This window comes from Phoxinus phoxinus (assembly GCF_949152265.1).
Source record: "Phoxinus phoxinus genome assembly, chromosome: 3".
NCBI lineage: Eukaryota > Metazoa > Chordata > Actinopteri > Cypriniformes > Leuciscidae > Phoxinus > Phoxinus phoxinus.
In genome coordinates, this window is record NC_136878.1 from 2,459,790 (window position 1) to 2,482,790 (window position 23,001).

Genomic DNA, 23,001 nt, shown 5'->3' on the forward strand with positions numbered 1-23,001 from the left:
TACCCCCTTAAAGTCCCAGATTAACCGGGAGAGACTTGGATTTTTTAAAGATTCAGTTCAATTTTGCCTTTTTAAATTTCTGATGGTTAAAATAAGATTTGTTTTCCCCCTCGAAATATACAAAAACACACACAAAAAATGCAACAGGTGAACCTTAAAGTCTAAATAATCAATTAAAAGAGCATGCATTTGCGGAATAATAATAAATAGCAATTCAAAACTATTTCCAGAGTTGTACCAGAAAATGAGCAAAAATATATGCTATTTTTAAAATATAAATGTATTTTATTTTTGCATAAAGCATCTTTACATTTTTTTACATTTTCTGTAAAATTACTTTGAATGACGCGCTATAATGAGAATGATACATAAACATACCTTTGATGGAAAGCAAGCAAAATTCTATATATTTTTTCACAAAAAAAGCGACAGTCCACAGTGCGTTCAGATGTAGCTCAGCACAGGACACTTCTCCAACTCTCTGAGTTAGCTGGGAAAAGAAAAAAGCGCATCCGGCTGAAGAGCAACGCAGTCTTTCATCTCTCTAACCTTGTGAGTCTATAAGTACCTGGCTGCTCTAGATCCTATTATGTATAAAAAAAAAAAAGTACAACAGCATTGTATGTTAATGCCCTGACACCTCTCCCTGCCTGTTCATGTGAATGACGAGGAAACGGGAGGAGGAAAGAAGACAGGAGAAGCCAGCCCTTCTCAGCATCTCTGGTTTCAGGTTGCGCTCGCAAAAGGTGCGGTTCGGTTCATTCAAATAACTACAGTAACTAGTTTAGTACAGTAAAGAGTGTGTGTGTGTATTACCTCTGTCTTTTACAGTAACTAATTTAATCATCTTTATTAACAGGCCATCAGAGACTGCTGGATCAATAGTGTTCGGCCACACACACACACACACACACACACAAACACACACACACACACACACACACACACACAATATCAGTTCAATCGCTTCGATGGTGTTCAAGTTTGGACAGCTTCCATAATCAATATCGCCAGCGCTTGCCTTTGACACATTGTGATTTCAATCTATTCACACAATGCTATAATTCCCCGAGTCATACTGGTTTTGACAACTTAGTTTCTCTTAAAAATAGCCTATGTTCAATGTTATTTTGAATTTTGTTATTACGATCAATATGACTATCAGAAAATTTTATTTTATGGTTTAGTTCTTATTTAAAGGGAAGAACCCAATGTGTTCAGCTGGACGGTATTCAGTCAGATCCATCGGAGGTCGTTAAGGGAGTCCCTCAAGGATCTGTGCTAGGACCGCTATTATTCAGCATATATATATATATACATATACATATATATATATATATATATATATATATATATATATATATATATATATATATATATATATATATATATATATATATATATATATATATATATATATATATATATATATAAATTGTCTGGATTTTAATATTGAAAATACAAGGTTTCATTTTTATGTAGATGACACTATTATATGTTGTTCAGCTTCCTCTAAGCAACAATCTGTGGCTTTTTTACAGTCTGCTTTCGATATAATCCAAAATAGGTTTGGTCTTAAATGAGAAAAAAACTAAATGTATGCTATTTTCAAACTCAAAAATTTTAACTGAAAATTCAATCTCTCTTTAGACTTTTCAGGGTAGTCTGATTACATCAGTACCGGAGTACAAATACCTTGGTATTATTATCGATAACACATTACGTTTTGGTTCACATATAAAATATCTGAGGCAAAAACTCAAGAAGAAATGTCAACAAGTCATGTTTTTTCATTTAATGCGAGGAAGAAACTAGTGTCTGCTGCCTGTTTACCAGTTTTTGACTACGGGGATGTAGTGTATCAGCACGCGCCCTCTTATCTTCTTGTTTTTTTATGTTTATGTGTGTTGTAACTTCGATGTAAAAATGCCTATCTTGGCCAGGACACTCCCGAAAAAGCGATTTTAATCTCAGTGAGTTTTTCTTTCCTGGTTAAATAAAGGTTTAAAAATTAGAAATTGGCCGGTTCTGTTAGTTTCCTACACATTTAAAGATGATACCGACACAAATCTAGAGCAAATGCCAAAATCTAAGGTGGCTTCTTATGCATCCTTTGTGGAGAGGGCTATCCCATAATGCAATATGCCAAGCTCAATGGGGAAAACGTTTTAAAGATGTTGCTATGAGCAAAAGACATACAATTACATTTAAAGGGGCTATATTTAAAAATGTTAATGTACCCTATTAATCGCTTTTTATTGCCGATGTGTAAAAAGCTTGCAACGAAACTCCCCGACTTCCTAGTTTGCCTCTGAAAGCCTGTCGACTGATTTTTATGATTACATTTTTGTGTGAAAAATCTCAGAAGTGTGTTTTCCACCGAGAGCCTCTCTTCTGCTCGATGACACATGAAGCTAATGCTTATACACTGTTCAGGATAATGCTGAAGAGCGTTCTGGACTGTACCCACTGCGCAATGTGGCGTCGGAGTGACGTCTTTTCAATGACATTTTTGGACGTCCAATTTTGGTCCACTGAAGGGGTTGTTTTGTAACGCCAGACGACGTCTTTTTTCGACATCTACCGCACGTCTAATGTTGACATCCATGGGACCTTCGTGGGTTATTTATAGTCCAAATGTGGTCGTTTGTGGACGGCTTTTCAACATCAAATTTAGACAAATTGTACACAGGTCAAATGTTGAACGTCAATATGACGTCCAAGTTGGGGCATGGTTGGACGTCCAAATTGTGGACCTAGTTTGGACTTTGAATAGATGTCCAGAATTGGTCATGGACCGACGGACCCAATATAGACATGATCTGCACGTCTATCCGACATCCAATGTTTAGTGGGTTAAATCATGTTCAGTCTCTTGTGTGTTACGTGAGCACTAGTACGCGTAATAAGTGCTTCTGCAGTTCACTTAACGGCCACCGGTGTCGCTAATAACAAGGGTTTCTCAATTCGACATACAACACCTTTAAAAATCAATGTTTATATTGAGTAATTTAATTGAATTTTTAGATAACTTAATACCAAAGTGTATTAAGATGAAATATATAAGCAAAAGAAGTATTCATTTTAAATTTTAAATTTTAAAAAAATTTGTATTTAAAATATTTATAATTTACATTAAAAGTTACATTGATTTTATGTAATTCAACACCAAAGTGCATTGAGATCAAACATTTATGATTTTTTTAAAAATATTAATTGATTTTAAGTATTTTATGTACTTATATTTAAAATTAAAGTTTACATGACTAATTTAAATTGATTCCAATTCAATATTAAATTGATTTTATGTAAATTAATACCCAAGTATATTTTAAGCCTGATAGAGTATCCGATAATATAATTTAAGGTTATTGAGGAATAAGGATAAAGAAGTGTGGCGGTTTATTAATTTAATGCAGTTAAAGTTCCAGACTCACATTAGATACTGAAATTCACTCTGAAATTGCTGAATTTCACAATTTTGAAGTATTTTGAAGTAGAAAGACTGAAATGATATTTTCTTGTAAATCGTACTCCAATAATATTTGTTTTATTTTTAACTTTGAAAAATAATTGTATTATAGTGTATTAGCCCAACACTTCAGATATCCACCCTAAACGGTGCATACAAACTGTGATTGGCCGTTTACATGTCAGTCACACAGTAAAGTGGGCGGTTCCTGCATGTCTATAAACTGCAGTTATGTTGGATAAACGTCTGTCCGTGTGTGAGAGATGTCTCAATATGGCTGATCTACTGATCAGCGGGACGAGTGTGTGTGTGTCTTTTGTCTGGTGTGTTGGAGACTTTCTCAGACCCGCGGCCTGTGTGTCCATCAAGTGACAGCGGCTCAAAATACAAAATAAGTCTCTTTCCTCAGGATCATCTGCTGGATTTGGGACACTGTCTGGTTTAGTGTTGGGTTAGCCGAAGAAAAGAGATTATATTGGTGCGAACGGGCCTTTAAGGATCATTTTCTCTCATTAGTCTGTCAGTCAGTAAACATAAACAATGCACAATACAATACCACTATAGGCACACTTATGACCATAAGCAGCAGTAAACAAATGGGTTTTAAGCAAAGATTTAAAATCAATGTATGTTGGTGCAGTCTTTATGCAAGAAGGCACAATCTCCTTTTAATTTTAAACGTGTCCTTGGAACAGTTTAGTAAAAACATTATGGTGGGATGAAAGGAGATCAGGGATGTATGGAGGAGCCAGTCCATGCAATCCCTTAAGCAAACAATAGTGTTTTGAACTCAATACGATGTTTAACTGGAAGCCAATGGAGAGAGAACAATACTGGCGATCCCTTTTCTTGTTCCTGTCAACAATCTAGCAGCAGCGTTTTGGACTAGTTGAAGACGTGACAGTAGGGACTGAGACACCCAAGTATAGTACATTAGTAGTCTAATCTTGACGAAATAAAAGCATCACAGACTCCATGTCTCGCCTACTTTCCAGGAGAAACTATTCAAATAAGAAATCTCATGCTGATTTTTTCTTCCCAGCAGCCACAAGGATACAAATATATAGCTATACATTTTTAATAATCCACTATATAAATAACGGCATAGAGGAATTAACGAAACCGTTGGATTCACTTTTTAATATTAGTTGCCCACAAAGTTGTTTCAAGCTGCAATGCATGCTGGGAACTTGCATTACATTTTTCAGTGTAAAATTGTTTGACTCAATTTGGAAAGTTGCGAGAAAAAAACACTTTTTATTTGCCTTCTGCTTCTAAATAACTTTCGTATTCTTTTTCAGTTCACACTAACTAAATAATAAACTGACTCCTACTAAACAAACTTTGTTAAAGCTACTTCTTAAATATTTGTTAGAAGAACAATTTGCAATTTGAATGTTGAAATATCAAAGCTTTAAATATAATTATTTGAACAAAAGCTTGAATTGCAAGTTCAAAACATTTTATATAAAAAATACAGATACAGAGAAATATTGACAGCTGACCCATCTGCAGTTTAAAGTCAATATACAAATCAATATTGACCCTGTTCTAATTCACGTTCATTGTGACTTTTTCTGTCACTTTGATTTCAAATTTTCACATAATTGTGATAATATTTTTTACTCGCACAGTGTCAGTTACAGTATAATATAATTTCCCCCATTTATGAAAATAATTTTAGGGAAAGATCAATATTTTATACTTTTTAAAAAGGTGTGATTAGATTGCAATAGATTGTGTGTTTGCTATTTAGGCTGGTTTCCTTAGACACTGAATATTGTTGTTTTTTGTACACAAAAGCTTTTACAGGACTGGTATGCTGTGGTTGTGCAGGACTTTACTGGTTCGCTGTCTCTTGTTTAGTCAGTATTTCGGTTGTGGGAACATGGCTTTAGGGTGAGAGTATAGCTTTCTGTTATTATGTTCCCATTCAGGTCTCTCTCAACTCATCTCACATTCTCATTACCTACAGAGACTGAAGTTGTACATTAATGAAATATAATGTCTTTACATGACCACTGAAAGTATATGACTAGACTCACTTATCAGAGAAAAATAATGGTTTGTTACTCTCTATGCTTTGATTTTATCAGCCAACTAACAAGGAGCGTTCTCAGAGCTGGATAACGTTCTGACAAGATTATCTCGAAGTTATGAAAAACGCTTTTAGTTATCGGGAACAGGTTGATTTAGCACTTTATCCTCGGGCAATGGAAAGTTTTTAGGGTGGAGCAATAGATGTTTTTCAAAAAGATAACAATAAAAGACTTGCATTCATTGTTTGAGAGCGGGCCACAACATAACACTTTTTGACTTTCTCAGTTTGTGAAAACCAAGTTACGGATCAGAGTATTTATTTTTTGCCTGCATTCATTTCACACGTCTACAATTATGTGGTTTTGTTTCATTAATACAGTGTATACTTTTTTCTTGATGTACCCCGAAAGAATGGAAGTAAAATGTGACAACATGCCCCATACATATATATATACACACACAAGACAAAATAAACTATTTTCTCAATAAAATACAATTATTAACTTTTTCATATAAAATGATGGCATTTTTTAATGATTAAAAATAAAAAAGTTTTTGAGTTTGACAACAAACACAGCAAAACAGCATAGTTCAAAACATAATAATTAATAATTTCTGAACATTGACTCTCAGTTTTTATTCACGTTTTTCTCATGGTTTCTCAATAGAATTCATACAAGTTTAGAGTAGAATAGCAATAGTTCTAATATGGCCTCATTGTACACAGTGTGACAACATGCCCCGCTTGTGCAACTGGGGTTTAAACCTGGCGAGTGTCTTCTGCTGGTTAGATCAGCATTAAATAACTATCTCAACTGTTAATTAACATATATAATATATAATAATATCAAACTTGTCTAATTAAAAAAAATTAAAAAATTAAAATTAACATAAGTGAGACATTTACTTTTGCTATGGTTAACTTAAATGGTCAATAATATCTTCCATATATTTCTGATTTTTTTATGTTGATATGGCAACTAGTAAATACACTAAGTTTCGTCATGCTGGCATGTGTGGTAGTATTTAAAAACAAGTGTGTTACAACTAGTCCCGCTAACCTCGATTATGTGTCGTGTTTTAAATCAATACCAGTTGGAACTCCTAATCAAAGGACAAAATGAATTACAGCCAGGTGGTGGTTAATTAATTAAAGCAACGAGATGAATGCTTTCCAGAAATTATAAGATATATATTGCTGTCGTCAGTGCAGATGATTCAGAGATGCTGCAGTGAACAAGCCTACATCTTAAGAGAAGCTTAAAGGTTTTTTTTGTGTGTTTTTTTTGTGTTTTTTAAGGGAGTCGCTTGGTTTAGGTTTGGTTGATTTTCTCCTCTCATGGCTGTGAGGGAGATTTGCATTTGGATAGGGCTCATTTTAGCCCCTTTTCTCTTCGCTGTTGATGGAAATAAAGCACCAGGGCCGTAAGTACCATTAAATACTGCAGGCTTTGAAGAGAACATCTGCTCTTATGTTAAAGTTGTAATACTAAACTTTATAAATGGTGAAAATAAGCTTTGTGAACCATTGAAGCTTTCCTTCAACACTCTTTGTTCGTTGCCATCCAGTGATCAAGTGGATGTCCTGTGGTTTCTGCAACTAAACCTGTGTTTTTCCACAGGTTATTCATGGTGACGTTCCCTGCAGTGATTGAGTCTGGATCTGACTCCAAATTATGCGTAACTCTTCTGAAACCCCAAGAGAGGCTCACGATGACCGCTTCTCTGCTTGATGACAAAAACAAGACGACTCCACTTGTGAAGCATGTCTCTTCAACGGCGTTTCACCGCTGCTTTTGTTTCCAGGTCTGTCATTGGACGCATGTGGCTCTTTTTGTCTGTGGTTTGTTGTATGTTAACTGAAGTTTTCTACAGGCTCCTCAGGTAGAGGGAGAATCGGTGCAGAAGCTGAAGGTGGACGTTCAAGGGAAGGTCTTCAGAGCGACCGAAGAGAGCAAAATCATGTTCAGACGTTACCTATCTTTGACCTTCATCCAAACAGACAAACCCATCTACAATCCAGGACAAACGGGTGAGCTGTGAAAGACCTTTGGTTGAATATTAGAGTTCTGATCGTCTTCAAGTGCAGTATGCAATAAATGTGAGTGTTTATTGGTGTCTTTGCAGTTAATTTCAGAGTTGTCACCATGGATCCCAAATTTGTGCCTTTTGATCAAATGGTAAGACCAGATGTTTCACCATATTGAGTGATCTGACCCTAAATTAAATGTAGCTTCTTTTAAGAGGCTGAAATGTCAACTTTAGTGACTTCTGCATCTGTGCTTTTTAAATGTTTAATATTCCTGTATTTGTGTCTTGCAGTACAATCTGGTCGTGGTGGAGGTGAGTTTGAATGGAGCCTTTTTTTGCTCACTTTGTTTGCAGATTTTCTCTGAGCTGTTAATTGTGTTAAATAGGACAAAGATAATAACCGGATTGGTCAGTGGACAAACGTTTCCTCAACGGGGTGGATATTGCAGCTTTCTCACGAGTTAAACCCAGAGGCTCAGATAGGGATGTACACACTAAAGGCTTTTATTGCCGACCGAGAAATCTCCCAAGTTTTTGAAGTGAGAAAATACGGTAAGTCGTTGTATATGTGCAGCAGTTCAATGACGGCTCTGAGGTCTTTAACTTTAAGCGCTTTATTTCTGGTTTAGTTTTGCCCAAGTTTGACGTTACCATAAACACACCACAGACATACAGCGTTGCAGATATGGGACTGAAAGTTGAGGCTTGTGCCAAGTGAGTGATGCTTTTTTTAAAAAGTTTTTCTTCTTGTCTTGTGGTTGGTCAGATCTTTATCTTGTTCGCTGTGTTTCCCAGATATACATATGGCCAACCTGTACCTGGTCAAGCCTTGGTTGAAGTGTGCCGTGATCCATTTCCATACAATGTGCTTCATAATTTGACCAGACAGTGTCTGAATCAAACCGCAAAGGTGTGTGACTCCTGCTTTACCGCTGAGGGTTTGTCTTCTGGTTGTGATTGACTTAAATGTGACTATCTTTGTTCTGCTGCCAGATGAATGCCATAGGCTGTGCCTCTCTTACCGTCGATACATCAGTGTTTTTCAAAACCAAACTTGAAGACTACATGCAAGACACCTTTCTTGTAAATGTGAATGTTACTGAGGAGGGAACAGGTGAGCTATTGGCTGATCTGAACCATTATCATCTTTACAAGACCTCCACTTTAAGGCACATACTTAGTTGATCTTCCATGTTTTTGTTTGGTTTCTCTCGTCCCCAGATGTAATGGCGTCAAAATCCGCAACGGTGTCCATTACGTTTGAAGTCGGCAACGTCACGTTTGTGGACCTCCTGGTTCCTTATTTTGAACCTGGATCAATGATTAGTGGAAAGGCAAGCGAAACGTTATCCCTTATCGCAGAAGCCTTCACATTGGTTCCCTTTCCTAACCTTGATCATTCCCAACAGATATCCGTGACTCGTTTTGATAAGACTCCAATTGCAAACAAAGCTGTGTATCTCCTGGATGGTAACAACTGGCCCAACAAACTGCTGTTGAATCTAACCACAAACAAGAACGGGCTGGCTGCGTTCTCCCTCAACACTGCTGATCTTCCTAAGGCTGATCTGAATCTGGTGGTACGATTTGTATTTTGTGAAATGAAGACTTTTTCTCTTGCATGAAACTGAAATTTCAATTCGTTGTTCCCCAGGCGAGTGCGACTCCAGAGGTTTTCTATGGTTATAAATCACCATACTTCACTACAGATACGAGGGTTGTTCAGCTTCTCCAACCTCTTTCTCCCGACAACCCATCGTTTAGTGAACTGACTATAGTGAAGCTCAAGCAGCCGCTCAAATGTGGTGCTTCGTTTCCAGTGACCGTGGAGTATTCATTTGTTGGGGAGAATGGTAGCTACAGCGCTGACATAATCTATATGGTGAGTGGACATTAGTTTTGTAGCTTTTAAAGGGGTGGTTGATGATTTCACTTTTCTAACTGTAGTTAGTGTGTAATGTTGCTGTTTGATCATAAACAACATCTGCAAAGTTACAACGCTCAAAGTTCAAAGCAAAGGGAGATATTTGCTTTTAAAGAAATAGTTTAAGGACTACAACACACGGCTGGTAGGAACTACATGACATTCCTCCCGGGTTAGTGACATCACCAACCCTAGAATTTACATAAACCCCATCCCTGGGACACGATTTATAGATTATCATGACAGAATATGCTAATCAATGACTAGAAGATAACTACACATAATCTACATAAATTAAGCAACTAACCATTCAGGAATGTCCTGTTGCTTCTAAATGTTGTCACTTTTTGAGTCTCTCCATCATTGTCTGACTCCGGTTTAAACATAAAAGACTTAAAGTTTTTGAAATTCAGTGTACTCACAAGCTCTTGAAGTGCTGCCCCTTGTGCTGGGAGCTGCAGCTCATTTGCATTTAAAGGGACAGACACAAACAGGTTTTGCTCACCCTCAAAAAGTGACAAATTTAACATGCTATATAAAAATATCTGTGGGGTATTTTAAGCTAAAACTTCACATACACACTTTGGGGACATCAGAGATTTAGTTTACATCTTGTGAAAAGGGCATTATACCGCCCCTTGTAAGTTTGCTGGTCAGCAACTTATGCACCTATGTCTTCTGTCAGGTCTTATCCAGAGGACTGATCGTCCTCCATGGATTTCAGACGGTCAAAGCAAAGGCTTGTGATGCGGTCACAAGCGGCTCCATGACGTTCCAGCTGTCTGTCAGCATCGATATGGCTCCAGCAGTGCAGATTCTGGTCTACAGCGTTCTTCCCAGTGAGAATGTAGTTGCTGCTAGTGTGTCGTTTGACACGGACATGTGTTTCCAGAACCAGGTACTGTATGATGATGTTCAATGGCTATTTGTTTCAATTGGGGAATGGTGGTGTGTCCTACAGCATGTTGGTCCTTGTTCCAGGTGTCTCTGCAGTTTTATCCAGCTACGGCTGTTCCTGCTGAGGGAAATGTTCTGACTGTTTCTGCTCAAGCCGGATCTCTGTGTGGCCTCAGTGCTGTAGATCAGAGCGTCCGGATCATGGAGCCAGGAAGACGTCTTAGTGCTGAAAGGGTATCTGTGTGCCTCAATCCGATTTCTTGTTTGGGCTTTTAATATTTAATATAGAATATTTCAGTGTGGCACATCTGATTAGAATGCCACTTCAGTTTACTGCGTTCAACTCCAGTAGGGAAAACCCTGACATGCCATGGCTGGACTACTTAGTGTGTTGTGTTGATTAAACTGGACTACTTCATTAAAAACTATGACTATTCTTCTAGTAGTGGGAAAAAAACCCCCACACAAATGGAGGTCTTCAAGGAGCACTTTTCTCTCTTTTGTCAGGTGTTCAACTTACTCCCAGTGCGATCATTACCAAATTATCCATATGAAGTTGAGGATGAACAGGAATGTCTGCGTTTTCGAGCCCGTCGAGATATCTCTGCTGACCAAACCTACGAAACCTTTAAGGTAGAAAAGGGTTAATTATCCTTTGTTTTACTAAATGCTACTTTTTCAAATGTTTTTGTCTTGTTCTGACAGAGTGCGGGGATGAAGGTCACAACTAATTTGCCTATCAGAGTACCTCAGTGTCTGAAGTACAAAGGCCTGAATTTTTATCGCAACTTCCCTGATGGTATGTCCGTTAGTTTGATTCTTGCTCTAGAAATTGCCACACGACTTGATAAGCTACCAACTATGAACTTAAGTAATCTGTGACCTGAAACTTTATTCTCTTGCATTGTAATGGTCTATATTGGCTTTTGTTACTGAATGTGATCTCTAATGTGCCATGTAAAAAGACAATCAAAATGTTTAAACTACAACTGGCCAAACCATGCATAAATATGAAGATTTGAACCCTGTGTATTCTGCGGACACTAGGGTCGTTTGGAGGATCTGGGTGTAAAATTGCTTGTCTCTTTCAGGGAAGGATTTTCATGGTACTTTTTTAGCCAAGGCATTGGCTTCTCCAGTAGCAGAAAGTGCGGGAAGCGACACTTCCTCTTTTGACGTGACCGTCAGAACTTACTTTCCAGAAACCTGGTTCTGGCAGCTTGCTCAAGTGGGGTTCGTAAAACTCCTTTTGTTCCATCTAAAGCTACTTGCCCACAGTTTTTAATTCTCCTGCCCCCCTCACTGTTGACCTTTCTTCAGAGCCACTGGATCCACACAAGTTCCTCTTACAGTTCCTGACACCATCACCACATGGGAGACTGAGGCGTTCTGCCTTTCCTCGAAAGGTTTCGGTCTGGCTCCTCCTACTCTCCTGACTGTCTTCCAGCCCTTCTTCCTGGAGCTTTCCTTGCCGTACTCTGTCGTTCGTGGGGAGTCTTTTGATCTGAAGGCCACAGTCTTCAACTATCTGTCCAAGTGCATTATGGTCTGTCATGGTTTATTTTTTATTTATAATGGATCTATATAGAGTAGGTCCTGTGTCTTTGCTCCATGTTCACTGTTTTTTTGGCAGGTTAAAGTAACTCCAGCTTCATCCACGGCCTTCACTCTTAAACCGTATACTGATTCATATTCATCCTGTCTATGTGCCAATGAGAGAAAGACCTTCAAATGGGTTTTCTCAGCTGCTGTTCTCGGTCAGTTTTGGACTGTTTGCTTCTAAATTTGAAGTGTATGTGGTGTTGCTCACTCGGTCCATCACTGCAGGAGCTGTCAATGTGACTATCAATGCCTCAGCTGAACCCTCCCGGACTAGATGTGGCACTGAGGTTGTGACCGTGCCAACCAGAGGACGCATTGATGTAGTCACTCGAAGTGTAATTGTCCTGGTAAGTGTTGAGCAGCTTTCTGGAGTTTGATCATGGAGCTCATGTTGCTTTACTGATGCGTTTTGCCTTTATAGCCTGAAGGAGTTGAAAGGACAAGCACCCAGAGTTGGTTACTGTGTCCAAAAGGTTTGCTGTACTCTGATACCCAACACATTCTCCCTCTACAGCCTAACAATCAAAGCTGATCCTTTCTTTCGGTCCCTAGGAAAAGCTCTTTCTGACGACGTGACTCTGATATTTCCAAAAAATGTGGTTCAGGGATCAGACAGATGCTCCGTTTCAGTCCTCGGTAAAGAATTTAGTTGAGGAGAAACTGACTTGATTGTTTGGCAGTATAACTTTGTTTCTGATGTGGGTTTTATGCTTGACCACTATTAGGGGACATAATGGGCCGTGCACTGAAGAATCTGGATGGGTTATTACAGATGCCATCTGGCTGTGGAGAACAGAATATGATTATTCTTGCTCCCAATATTTACATCCTGCTGTACCTTGAAGTCACAGGGCAACTCACCGCAGCCATCCGAGCGACCACCACCAGCTACCTTCAGAGAGGTATGGATGACTCAATCTGCTTTAAATATGTAGGAGTCTAAATCCTATTGCTTCCCATTGAAGTTGTCTAGAATCCCTAACAAGCCCCCCTCTGATGTGTTTTTTGACTTAAACAGGATACCAAGGACAACTAAACTACAGGCACAGTGACGGATCATACAGCACATTTGGTTATGATGCATCCAATACATGGTGAGTTTCACTACTGCTATTCTAGTCTTGTGTAGCCTTTGTCACCAGCGGTTTATAAGTTCAGATGTTTTTAACGAAACTTCCTGCATGGCTAGGTTGACTGCCTTTGTCATGAGGTCTTTTGGTCTAGCAAAGCGCTTCGTCTTCATCGATCCGACTGTCCTTCAGAGTTCAAAGGACTGGCTAATAAGCCAGCAGGGTTCAAATGGATGCTTCATGCAACAGGGAACTTTGTACCACAATGAAATGAAGGTACATTTTTATCAAATAGACCTTAATTCCATAGACTGTCCATGACTGTTTTTAATCGTATGCTGGTGTTTTTAGGGTGGAGTTGGCGATAACGTGACCATGACTGCCTACATTGTTGCATCGCTACTTGAACTTGGCATCCCCATCACAGTAAAAACCTCTCCCGTAATGTGTATGAGCTCCTTGCAGATGACCTTCCTGTTCTGCTGCTGAATATCTGCTTTTCTTTTAGGATCCCATCATTACCAATGCTCTATCATGCTTGAGACCTGTCGTTGGGAACCTGGGAAACACTTACGCCATGGCTCTGCTGGCCTACACTTTCAGTTTGGCTGGAGAGACCACCACTCGATCACAGCTTCTAACCACCTTGAAAGACCTTGACATTTGTGAAGGTGAGATTTACTAGCCTCTTGTTTTGAGATGTTCATCAGGTTCTTTGACATTGACTTTCTCCCCTCCATCTCATTCTAAGCAAATAAGGTCCACTGGTCTCAAACTACATCTGGTAATACTCTGGGGGTGGAGATCAGCTCTTACGTGCTGTTAGCAGTTCTTGCCATTCAACCTCTCACGACGGCTGATCTAAGCTATGCTAACCGCATTGTCAACTGGCTGGTGACCCAGCAGAATCCCTACGGCGGCTTTTCCTCCACTCAGGTGCCTCTGACTACCAAACATGAGCGCAATCCTTTTATTACCCCTTTTCCACCAGCATGAACCGGGTGCTAGTTCAGAGCCAGAGCTATTGCCAGTTCGGAGTTGTTTTGACTGCCGGGCCTTCTAAGAACCGGTTTGCCTCTCCACAGGCCAGAGAGCTGCCACAGAGCCAGGTCTTGCGTCACTGTATACATCTCATGTTGCGCAGCAACACCAAACATGCCAGGCTTGTTCGAGATGGTTCGGCTTCTCACAGACCCATTGGCGCATTACATCAAAGCACTGCAAAAGCGATCCAAAAGCACATGGTCGTATGCTCTCCAAACACAAACACAGGTCTGATAGGTCCGTGCGGCTCTGATGCATCTCGAACATGCCTTGCAATTACATTTAATTCCCATTGCTTTGCGAACATACATCGGCATCAAACACAGCTAATCCAACGTGTTCGTGTAGCTTGCCGTAACTTGCATAGACCGAGATTACAATCGAGCTGCTATTAGCTCGATTGGCTGCTGTTTTAAAAAAAAGCTGTCATAAGTTTCTGTTGTTCACGGTAACCCCGCCCCTGACGCAAGCGGTTATTACTTCTAGACCAGCAATGATTTGGTGCTTCTTAAGAACCACTTTTCCTGGTTCAGAGCTGGTGCTTTGGTTGTCAAAACGAACCGATTCGAAACTAGGCTCTGGCTCCGCAACAGCACTGCCTTGGTGGAAAAGGGGTATATGAGGATGTTTTTAATCTGGTGCTTGTTTTTAGGACACAGTGGTGGCTCTTCATGCCCTGTCTCTGTACGCTGGTCAAGTCTTCAGCTTGGACGGCTCCAGCACTGTTACTGTACAGTCCTCAGGAGTAGGAGGAGAATCTTATAGCTTCGACGTAAATCGGGACAACAGGCTGCTATATCAGGAGAAGCCGCTGAAGAAAGTTCCAGGCAAATATAGTATTAAAGCGACTGGAACCTCTTGTGTTTCTGTGCAGGTTTGTATCTCCACTCCCTCTTTTTCTGTTGTGCACATCCACATCTTATTGATTTGTGTTTTTTGATCTGTTTGTACTGTAGGTTGCATGTTTCTACAACATCCCGACACCTGGTAAAGACACCAAGACTCTGAGCGTCGACGCGAAGGTGACTGGAGACTGCCAACCAATTGGTGCCAATTTCATGTTGAACTTCACTGTGATGTAAGAATAGCTTTGGCTTTGCAACCTGAAACCAACTCTTGTTTATGACTCTTACAAAAAGAAGCTGCATTCTTGATCATGTTGACTAAACCTCTTTATTCCCCAATCACCCTCATTCAGATACAATGGCGTAAAAGCAAGCACTAACATGGTTCTTGTGGACATTAAGCTCCTGTCAGGTTTCACGGCAGATACGTCTCTGGTTCGTATGTTTAAGATGACTTTGAAAGTCCCAAGATGCTCAAGGCTCCTTCAGATGTAATTATGCATGTAAACAATGGTCTTTTCTTCTCAGCTTGGTTCTCCGCCCCAATCGTTTGCTCCGCTAGTGGAGCGTGTGGATGCTGGAGATGATCATGTCCTCGTGTATCTGAAAGAGGTGAGACACTACACTGGGGAGATTCACTAGCTGCCATCTTTAGTGCTGCTGTTCATCCTTTCTGTCTCGCAGGTTACCAAAGGTGTCCCCATGAGTTACGCACTGCGGCTGAAACGGGTTCTTGATGTGAAAAATCTCAAGCCAGCAGTCATCAATGTTTATGACTACTACCAGACAAGTACGCTTTCATCCTAATCATGCTTTGCTCTGGCTGAATTTACTGAACATAAAACAGCTAATTTTCTGTTCCTCTTCAGGAGATTCGTTTGAGACAACCTACACGTCCCCTTGTCCAAGCAGCCAGCACTGAATGGCTGCAGGCCACACAACTTAAATTAAAACTGCTTTTATACAATAAGTCCTTTTGTCTGTTTTGTTTCTCATCTGACGATGGTTTGAAGCGGGAAGTTGCAGTGTTTGTAAGTTTATATTTGTCCAGTGACTTCAAATCCCTACATGATGGAAATGTAGTTCACTGAGGCAGTGGCTGTTATTAACTTTTCACTTTTTGGAGTTGTTGAAATTTGGACTCTAGACTGCTTTTTGAGATCAACTGCCATTGCATTTAATTTATTTGTAGATTAAAGGGATACTCTACCGTTTTTTTCATATTAAACTATGTTATTCCCTTAACTAAGACGAGTTGATACATACCTCTCTCGTCTCAGTGCGTGCACTTAATCGCTCTGGCGCGCCGTGACACTTTGTTAGCACTTAGCCTAGTTTATTCAATAGGGGCCAAGCAGAGAAGCTACCAAACACCTCCACGTTTTCCCTATTTAAATACAGTTACTCGAGTAGTGTAATTCGACCTAGGACGGTGACGCAAAACAAAACGTAGAGTATCCCTTTAATCTGTGTAATAGGAAGGTTGAATTATTATTTTTTGTTCAAGGTTTTAATTGAAAACTGATGTGCTTCGCTTGCAGGGGAGTTCATTCATAACTTGCAGATTTCAAAACCTCTACTTTTCCAACCATGGTAATAAGCAATTTTTATATAGATGTATGTCTTCAGTTATAGACTAATATCCAATGCAGCCAGTTGTACCACTACAAGCCATATATATATATATATATATATATATATATTTTTTTTTTGTGTGAATATATTTATATTCTTTGTGAAGCACTTTTTATATGAATAAAAATATATTTAAAAGCATGTTGGATACATGTAGCTCTTAAAGTGACGGTAGCCTAATAAACCTACTGCTGACTTTCCTTAATATTCATCTAACAAAAGACTATTGTCCACTGCTCTTGATTGAGTGACTTTGCATAATCTTTACTGTATAAATTAAATAGATTTATCCTTATCAGTGTTATTTTACATAATTACTTAATTTGATATCTGTACCAAAAATTATGCATCTAAAAATTAACCACAAGCCCAACCATTCCAGTAGAAAATTCCTTAGTAGAGCAGCTCTAAATATTCACAATTAAATGACAGATCAAATATATTGGAGCTATGATGCATTTTAACAGGCATAATTAGTTAACTGATGGAAAAAATCTTTGCTAAATTAAGTTGACTAATTTGATTCATATACTTTTGGTTTCACTACCCAATATTTAATTTTTTTACAAATGCAATTAATATTCAGGTATGAGTACTTCAAATCTTTAACCATTAAAACGAAATTGTCATGCCTATGTTAATAATGCCCAGGTTTTAGAAACTGAAGCTTAAACGTAATTTTGTCATTCTAAAATCAAGCAGAGCATGTGTAATTGAATGCAACCGGCATTGAGATGTGTCCCCTCAATGTTTATGGTAGTTACTCTGGTGAAGCAGTACATTATAATCCACAATTATACTTCAATATAACATTGGTGGTCCAGACATGCACATTCCCACATTGATCAGACATACCTCTTTCAATACAATAATTATCAGTTGTTTGCCAAGTGGTTTTTTGAGACACTGAAATTTAGAGCCTTAAAAATGCAGATACCAAAATAAATCTATGTTAAGAAGCAGAATCTATGATGTGGCTGTATTTATACCTGGATGATCTACTACAATTTGGAAAAATGTGCAGAATAAATTTTTATTTTTTAGAAATGCAAACTTTAGTTTTTTTATATATCTGGACGTTGAATTAAACATGCAACATTATATATATATATATACACACATAACATAATGTGACAACAATGTAGCATACTACTGTAATGTATCTTGATGTAATGATACTGTTTCACATAATATTTTTTTTAATAATAGGCTATTTTTTCCTGTTAACTACACCTCTGATACTATTATGTACCAGAGGCATAGATGACCTGACACTTGTGTTTCCGGAAAGATCACTGTTATGTCAGATGGGTGGCGACTTATTCTGCCGTTCATGAAAATAAAGAAGCGAATTAAAAGGGACGGACTCAAGTGTCTTATGTGAGAGATCACAGCCTGAAGGTTTTGTTGGATGTCAACTTCTCTGAAGTAATACTGAAGCTGCTCTAGTTTATCAAAGATCATGTTGTTGCTTCTGGGCTTTATTATTGAGAGTAAAGTATCAAAACCACACAAAATACACACACATGCACTCGGATATGTGAGATTGTAAAGTGTTTTGCTGACAGTTTGAAGAGATCATGTGTTATTTGTGTAAATCTTTTCTAAGTTATGTTAAACTTCAATATGAAGTGCAGCTTTAAAATGCCACAAATGTATTGTTACATCTAATGCCGTAATTGTTTTGTTCTTTATTCCTTTTCCCTTCTTTCTTCCTGTTTACTTCCTGTAAGCAGGAAGTAATGGCCGCCAGCTGATTCCAATGACACATTTCTTGTTGTAATGGACTTTATGCACAGCTGCACTACTTCCTGAACTTTAGCCAGCTCCTTTGTTTCCTGTCTGCCATTATTGGACAAACTGATTAATCCAGGTGTGCCTGACCAACAACAATAATCAGACACACCTGGATTAATCAGTTTGTCCAATAATGGCAGACCGGAAACAAAGGAGCTGGCTAAAGTTCAGGAAGTAGTGCAGCTGTGCATAAAGTCCATCGATGCTTATGACAACAAAGTTGACTAATTTGTAAGTTATTATTTGTTTGTATAATTTTCATGGCAACAATTTATTTTAACGAATTTAATTATCTAAATAGACAAAAGTAAACAGTTATTATTTGTTTAAATCAGTTGAGTGTTGATTCAGTTCAACTATTTTTTTTTTTATTTTATTAAATACTCGTTGAAGAAAACAACAAAAACACAAAAACATTAACAACAATTATTGTCATAACATAATACTACAATACTCTGGAGTCCTTCAATCCAGATTAAGTGTCAAGTAAACACAGCTACTGTTCTTATAGCTTTTAAGTTTTTAGACAACTCAATAGATTTAAAACACATTTTTATTTCAAGTTTAAACATCTTTAAAAAAAGAGGATTGCTTTTAGAAAATTTACATTTGTGAATGTGAAATTTAGCAAACACATACATTTCACATTCATGAAAACCAAAAAATAAATGTCTATATGTAAATTCAAAGTTAGGATTCACATAACATTTAATTAAATCGCAATATCACACCAAAATGTCACTGAGAGCAGTTCCAAAATAAATGTAAAGTAGTTTCAGGTTTCTCTAAACAGAAAGAACAGAGGGTAATATCCTTCTTAAGTCTTGATTCAGTTCAGCTATAAAGCAAACCAACCCAAGCAACCCAAACTACACCAGGTGACAGAACGGAGAAAAACAAAAAAACTTCTCAGTTCTCCTCTGGCCAGATCAGATGAACCAACACAGTGTGATTATGATTCAGGCAGCGTTACAGGTCAGAAATCAGATTGTGGATCGGTAGCCTACCATATTTTTTTTAAAAAGGTGGACCTGCGTAATGGTCGTGTTTACATGTAGGTCCAATTTAATAAAATTACACGTATTATAAAAACACTTAATATTTAATGGTATTAGATACTTTTTAAAATTGCATTTAATAGATGACACCTTCAAAAAAACATTTCCAGTTGCGTTGGTTTGTTAGGCTGCACCCCCACTTTTGAAAAATCCCCAGAAATGGCATGCAAACTGAAATACAGTTCATGAACCGTTTCTACTAAAAGCACAAGATCTCATTTGAAAGCTGACACCTGGCAGTTTATTGCAAATGTAGAATTAATTATTTTCATAATGAATTTTTTTTGTTATAAATAACTTCATAGTTTTGTAAAATTATTAGAAATGTACTTTTTGAAACATCTTCATGAAAATAAAATTGAAGTTGGCACTGTAGCAATCTAGAAATGCACTGCAGCTAAAGCCACATGTCTGACCATGTTATATTTAAAATCTGAAGATGATAAGTCTAAAACTCTGTATTTAGTTAAAGGTGTTTTTAATGCACGTTTGAACTGATTCTGACGGTTCTGATCAGCAGGTGTCACCAGTGTGTGGCTTTTCAAAGGCTTCTGTGAACCAGTGAATCATTTTGGGAAGCAATTCAAAACAATTTATTTCTTCCATCACTGACAAACATTAGAGTCGATCCAGGCATGGGGCAAGACAGATAAAGGAACTATACGGTTATCCGGACCACACGTGTGTCTTTTAGTCCCGTATAGTCCATATAGTCATCCCTGATTGGTCTTAACCCCAGTGACGGGTAGGTTTAGGGGCGGGGTTAGGGGTAGGCCATCGTGTGATTGGTCTTAACCCCAGTGGCGGGTAGGTTTAGGGGTGGGGTTAGGGGTAGGCCATCGTATGATTGGTCTTAACCCCAGTGGCGGGTAGGTTTAGGGGCGGGGTTAGGCGTAGGCCATCGTGTGATTGGTCTTAACCCCAGTGGCGGGTAGGTTTAGGGGTGGGGTTAGGGGTAGGCCATCGTATGATTGGTCTTAACCCCAGTGGCGGGTAGGTTTAGGGGCGGGGTTAGGCGTAGGCCATCATATGATTGGTCTTAACCCCAGTGACGGGTAGGTTTAGGGGCGGGGTTAGGGGTAGGCCATCGTATGATTGGTCTTAACCCCAGTGGCGGGTAGGTTTAGGGGCGGGGTTAGGCGTAGGCCATCATATGATTGGTCTTAACCCCAGTGACGGGTAGGTTTAGGGGCGGGGTTAGGCGTAGGCCATCATATGATTGGTCTTAACCCCAGTGACGGGTAGGTTTAGGGGCGGTGTACTGACTAAGTCCTAAACGAAGTCTAGTACTGGTTGCTAATACAGCGGATTAAGTTTGGACGTGTGCCCGTGCTGCCTCACATAAAACAAAACGGAGTTCAGTAATGTTATTATTATCTAGTCAGTTTATTTTCCTCCATAAATCATACAGTGGCAATATCTTAACTCATAATACATAACCAAAACAACAAAACCTATTGCTCACTACAGAGGTAAGACACACAGCACACTCGAAAACTGTTTGCTTCCTTAATCAGCAACACCTGTGTCTTGGTTTCCTCCAAGTTAAATGATCTACCCGGGCTGACCCAAGATCAGTTGAGCCACAAAGCACATACAGCCCCCTAGTGGCACAGGACAAAATTACATCAAATAATACAAAATGAATATGGCTCATACACTCCAGCCCCTAATTGCGTCTGCCAGAGCAATTACACCAAATTCAAAAGAGCCATAAATACCAAAAATATAGCCCATATGAAATGGGAACCAATTACTCTTTAGCTTCATTAAGCAAGCATATTTTAGTTATGGGTCGTTCAATGATGTTTGTCTTGGTCTTCAAACGAACCACACGTACCAGACCTCTCTTATCAGGGAAGGTTTCCAGGACTCTTCCTAGCATCCATGACCCACGTGGTGCTGTGGAGTCCGCAACCATGACCAGGTCTCCAGGAACAAAACTCCTCTTCTCCTGGTTCCATTTTTGACGCTCCTGTAAAAGTGGTAAGTACTCGCGGATCCACCTCTTCCAAAAGAGATCCGAAATGTACTGGGTTTGTTTCCACCTTCTCCTTACGTAAACATCCCCTTTGTTGAACAGTCCTGGTGGGAGAACTGGTTTTCCTTTGAGCAGTAGCAGATGGTTTGGCGTCAACGCCTCAAGATCGTTGGGATCCTCTGACAGTCTTGTGATGGGGCGATCGTTAAGCATAGCTTCAGCCTCACAGAGCACGGTATGGAACCCTTCATCATCCAAGGTTTGTTGACGGAGCACAGAGCACAAGATCTTCCTGATCATCCGTATCATGCGCTCCCATGCGCCACCGTGATGTGACCCAGCTGGAGGGTTAAAGCTCCACTTGATTCCCTTTTTGGACAAGGCTCTTTCAATGCGGTCATGATTCAAAGAGGCTAAGGCTTCTCGCAACTCCCTTTCTGCACCCACAAAGTTGGTGCCATTGTCAGATCTCAAGTGCGAGACTTGTCCTCTTCGACAGATGAACCTTCGCAACGCGTTGATGTACGAGTCTGTGTCAAGAGAATAGGCCACTTCCAGGTGCACGGCCCTGCTTGTCATGCAAGTGAATACTACTCCATATCTTTTGACGATGCTACGTCCTCTTTTTATGTCAACTGGCCCAAAATAATCTACGCCAACGTTAGTGAACGGTGGTAGATCAGGAACCACTCTCTCTTCTGGCAGGTCTGCCATTTTTTGCTCACCAGGTTTTCCACTATGGAGCTTGCAAATGAGGCATCTTGATATGATCTTCCTCACTGCAGTAGGTCCACTTGTGATCCAGTATTTTCTCCTTGTAGCTGAAAGAACGTGATTTCTACCTCCATGTCCAAGCTGTAAATGGACATGACGGAGGATAAGATCGGAGATATGTTGGTCCTTTGACAAGATGACGGGGTGTTTAATGTCCTCAGGGATTGCTGCCTTTTTTAGCCGTCCCCCAACACGTAGAAGTCCTCCTTCTAGAAAAGGATCCAATTTGAGGAGCCTGCTACTTCTCGGCACTTGTGGCTTGCCAGAGGTTAGTGCAGCAAATTCAGTGGGGAATCTCTCTTGCTGGCAAAAAGCAATTATGGAGGTCTCAGCCTCCAAGAGATCTTCCAGCATCACCTTCTGATTCCCAAGCGATGTTGAGAAAGCTTGCATCTCCTTTTGCACATCCAACCTGGCTGCTCCAATAGCACTGGTGTTTGCACGCTCCAACTCTTTTCTTTTTTCTTTCAGTTTAAGCAGAGTTCCTTTCAGCTTAATGAGCCACGCAACTGCAACTTTCAATCTTTGCCAATCAGAGAAATGGGTCATCAGTTGCGATGTGGCGTTGGTGTCAACAAGTATCGCATTGACGGTCAGACTTCTCTTTACTTCTGGGTCGTCAGCAGTGACACTTGTATCCACAGGAAATGTTGGCCACGTTTCTTCGGGTTCCCGTAAGAATTTCGGGCCTTCTATCCATCTTTGCTTCACAAGATCTTCTGCCTTCAATCCACGTGAAGCATCGTCAGCAGGGTTCAGGGATGTGGGAACGTATCTCCACTGCTCAATTTCCGAGTTGACCCTGATGGTGGTTACCCTATTTGCTACAAA

The 23,001-nt window shown here is 39.4% G+C and overlaps 1 protein-coding gene across 1 annotated transcript; it reads left to right on the top strand.

Moving 5' to 3' along the window:
* Nucleotides 1-6,688: 6,688 nt before the first annotated feature.
* On the top strand, nucleotides 6,689-15,927 carry LOC306995593 (alpha-2-macroglobulin-like). Its single transcript, XM_079607348.1, has 34 exons — nucleotides 6,689-6,937; nucleotides 7,135-7,318; nucleotides 7,388-7,544; nucleotides 7,640-7,692; nucleotides 7,835-7,855; nucleotides 7,930-8,095; nucleotides 8,173-8,257; nucleotides 8,339-8,453; nucleotides 8,537-8,657; nucleotides 8,765-8,877; nucleotides 8,953-9,123; nucleotides 9,198-9,425; nucleotides 10,153-10,365; nucleotides 10,449-10,598; nucleotides 10,872-10,997; nucleotides 11,070-11,163; nucleotides 11,456-11,597; nucleotides 11,685-11,910; nucleotides 11,998-12,121; nucleotides 12,192-12,313; nucleotides 12,388-12,439; nucleotides 12,519-12,602; nucleotides 12,692-12,868; nucleotides 12,985-13,060; nucleotides 13,156-13,312; nucleotides 13,388-13,462; nucleotides 13,545-13,707; nucleotides 13,788-13,972; nucleotides 14,733-14,954; nucleotides 15,037-15,158; nucleotides 15,279-15,360; nucleotides 15,454-15,537; nucleotides 15,610-15,715; nucleotides 15,795-15,927. The coding sequence occupies exons 1-34, from the start codon at nucleotides 6,852-6,854 to the stop codon at nucleotides 15,845-15,847; spliced, it is 4,335 nt and encodes a 1,444-aa protein (XP_079463474.1). The 5' UTR covers nucleotides 6,689-6,851; the 3' UTR covers nucleotides 15,848-15,927.
* Nucleotides 15,928-23,001: the final 7,074 nt, after the last annotated feature.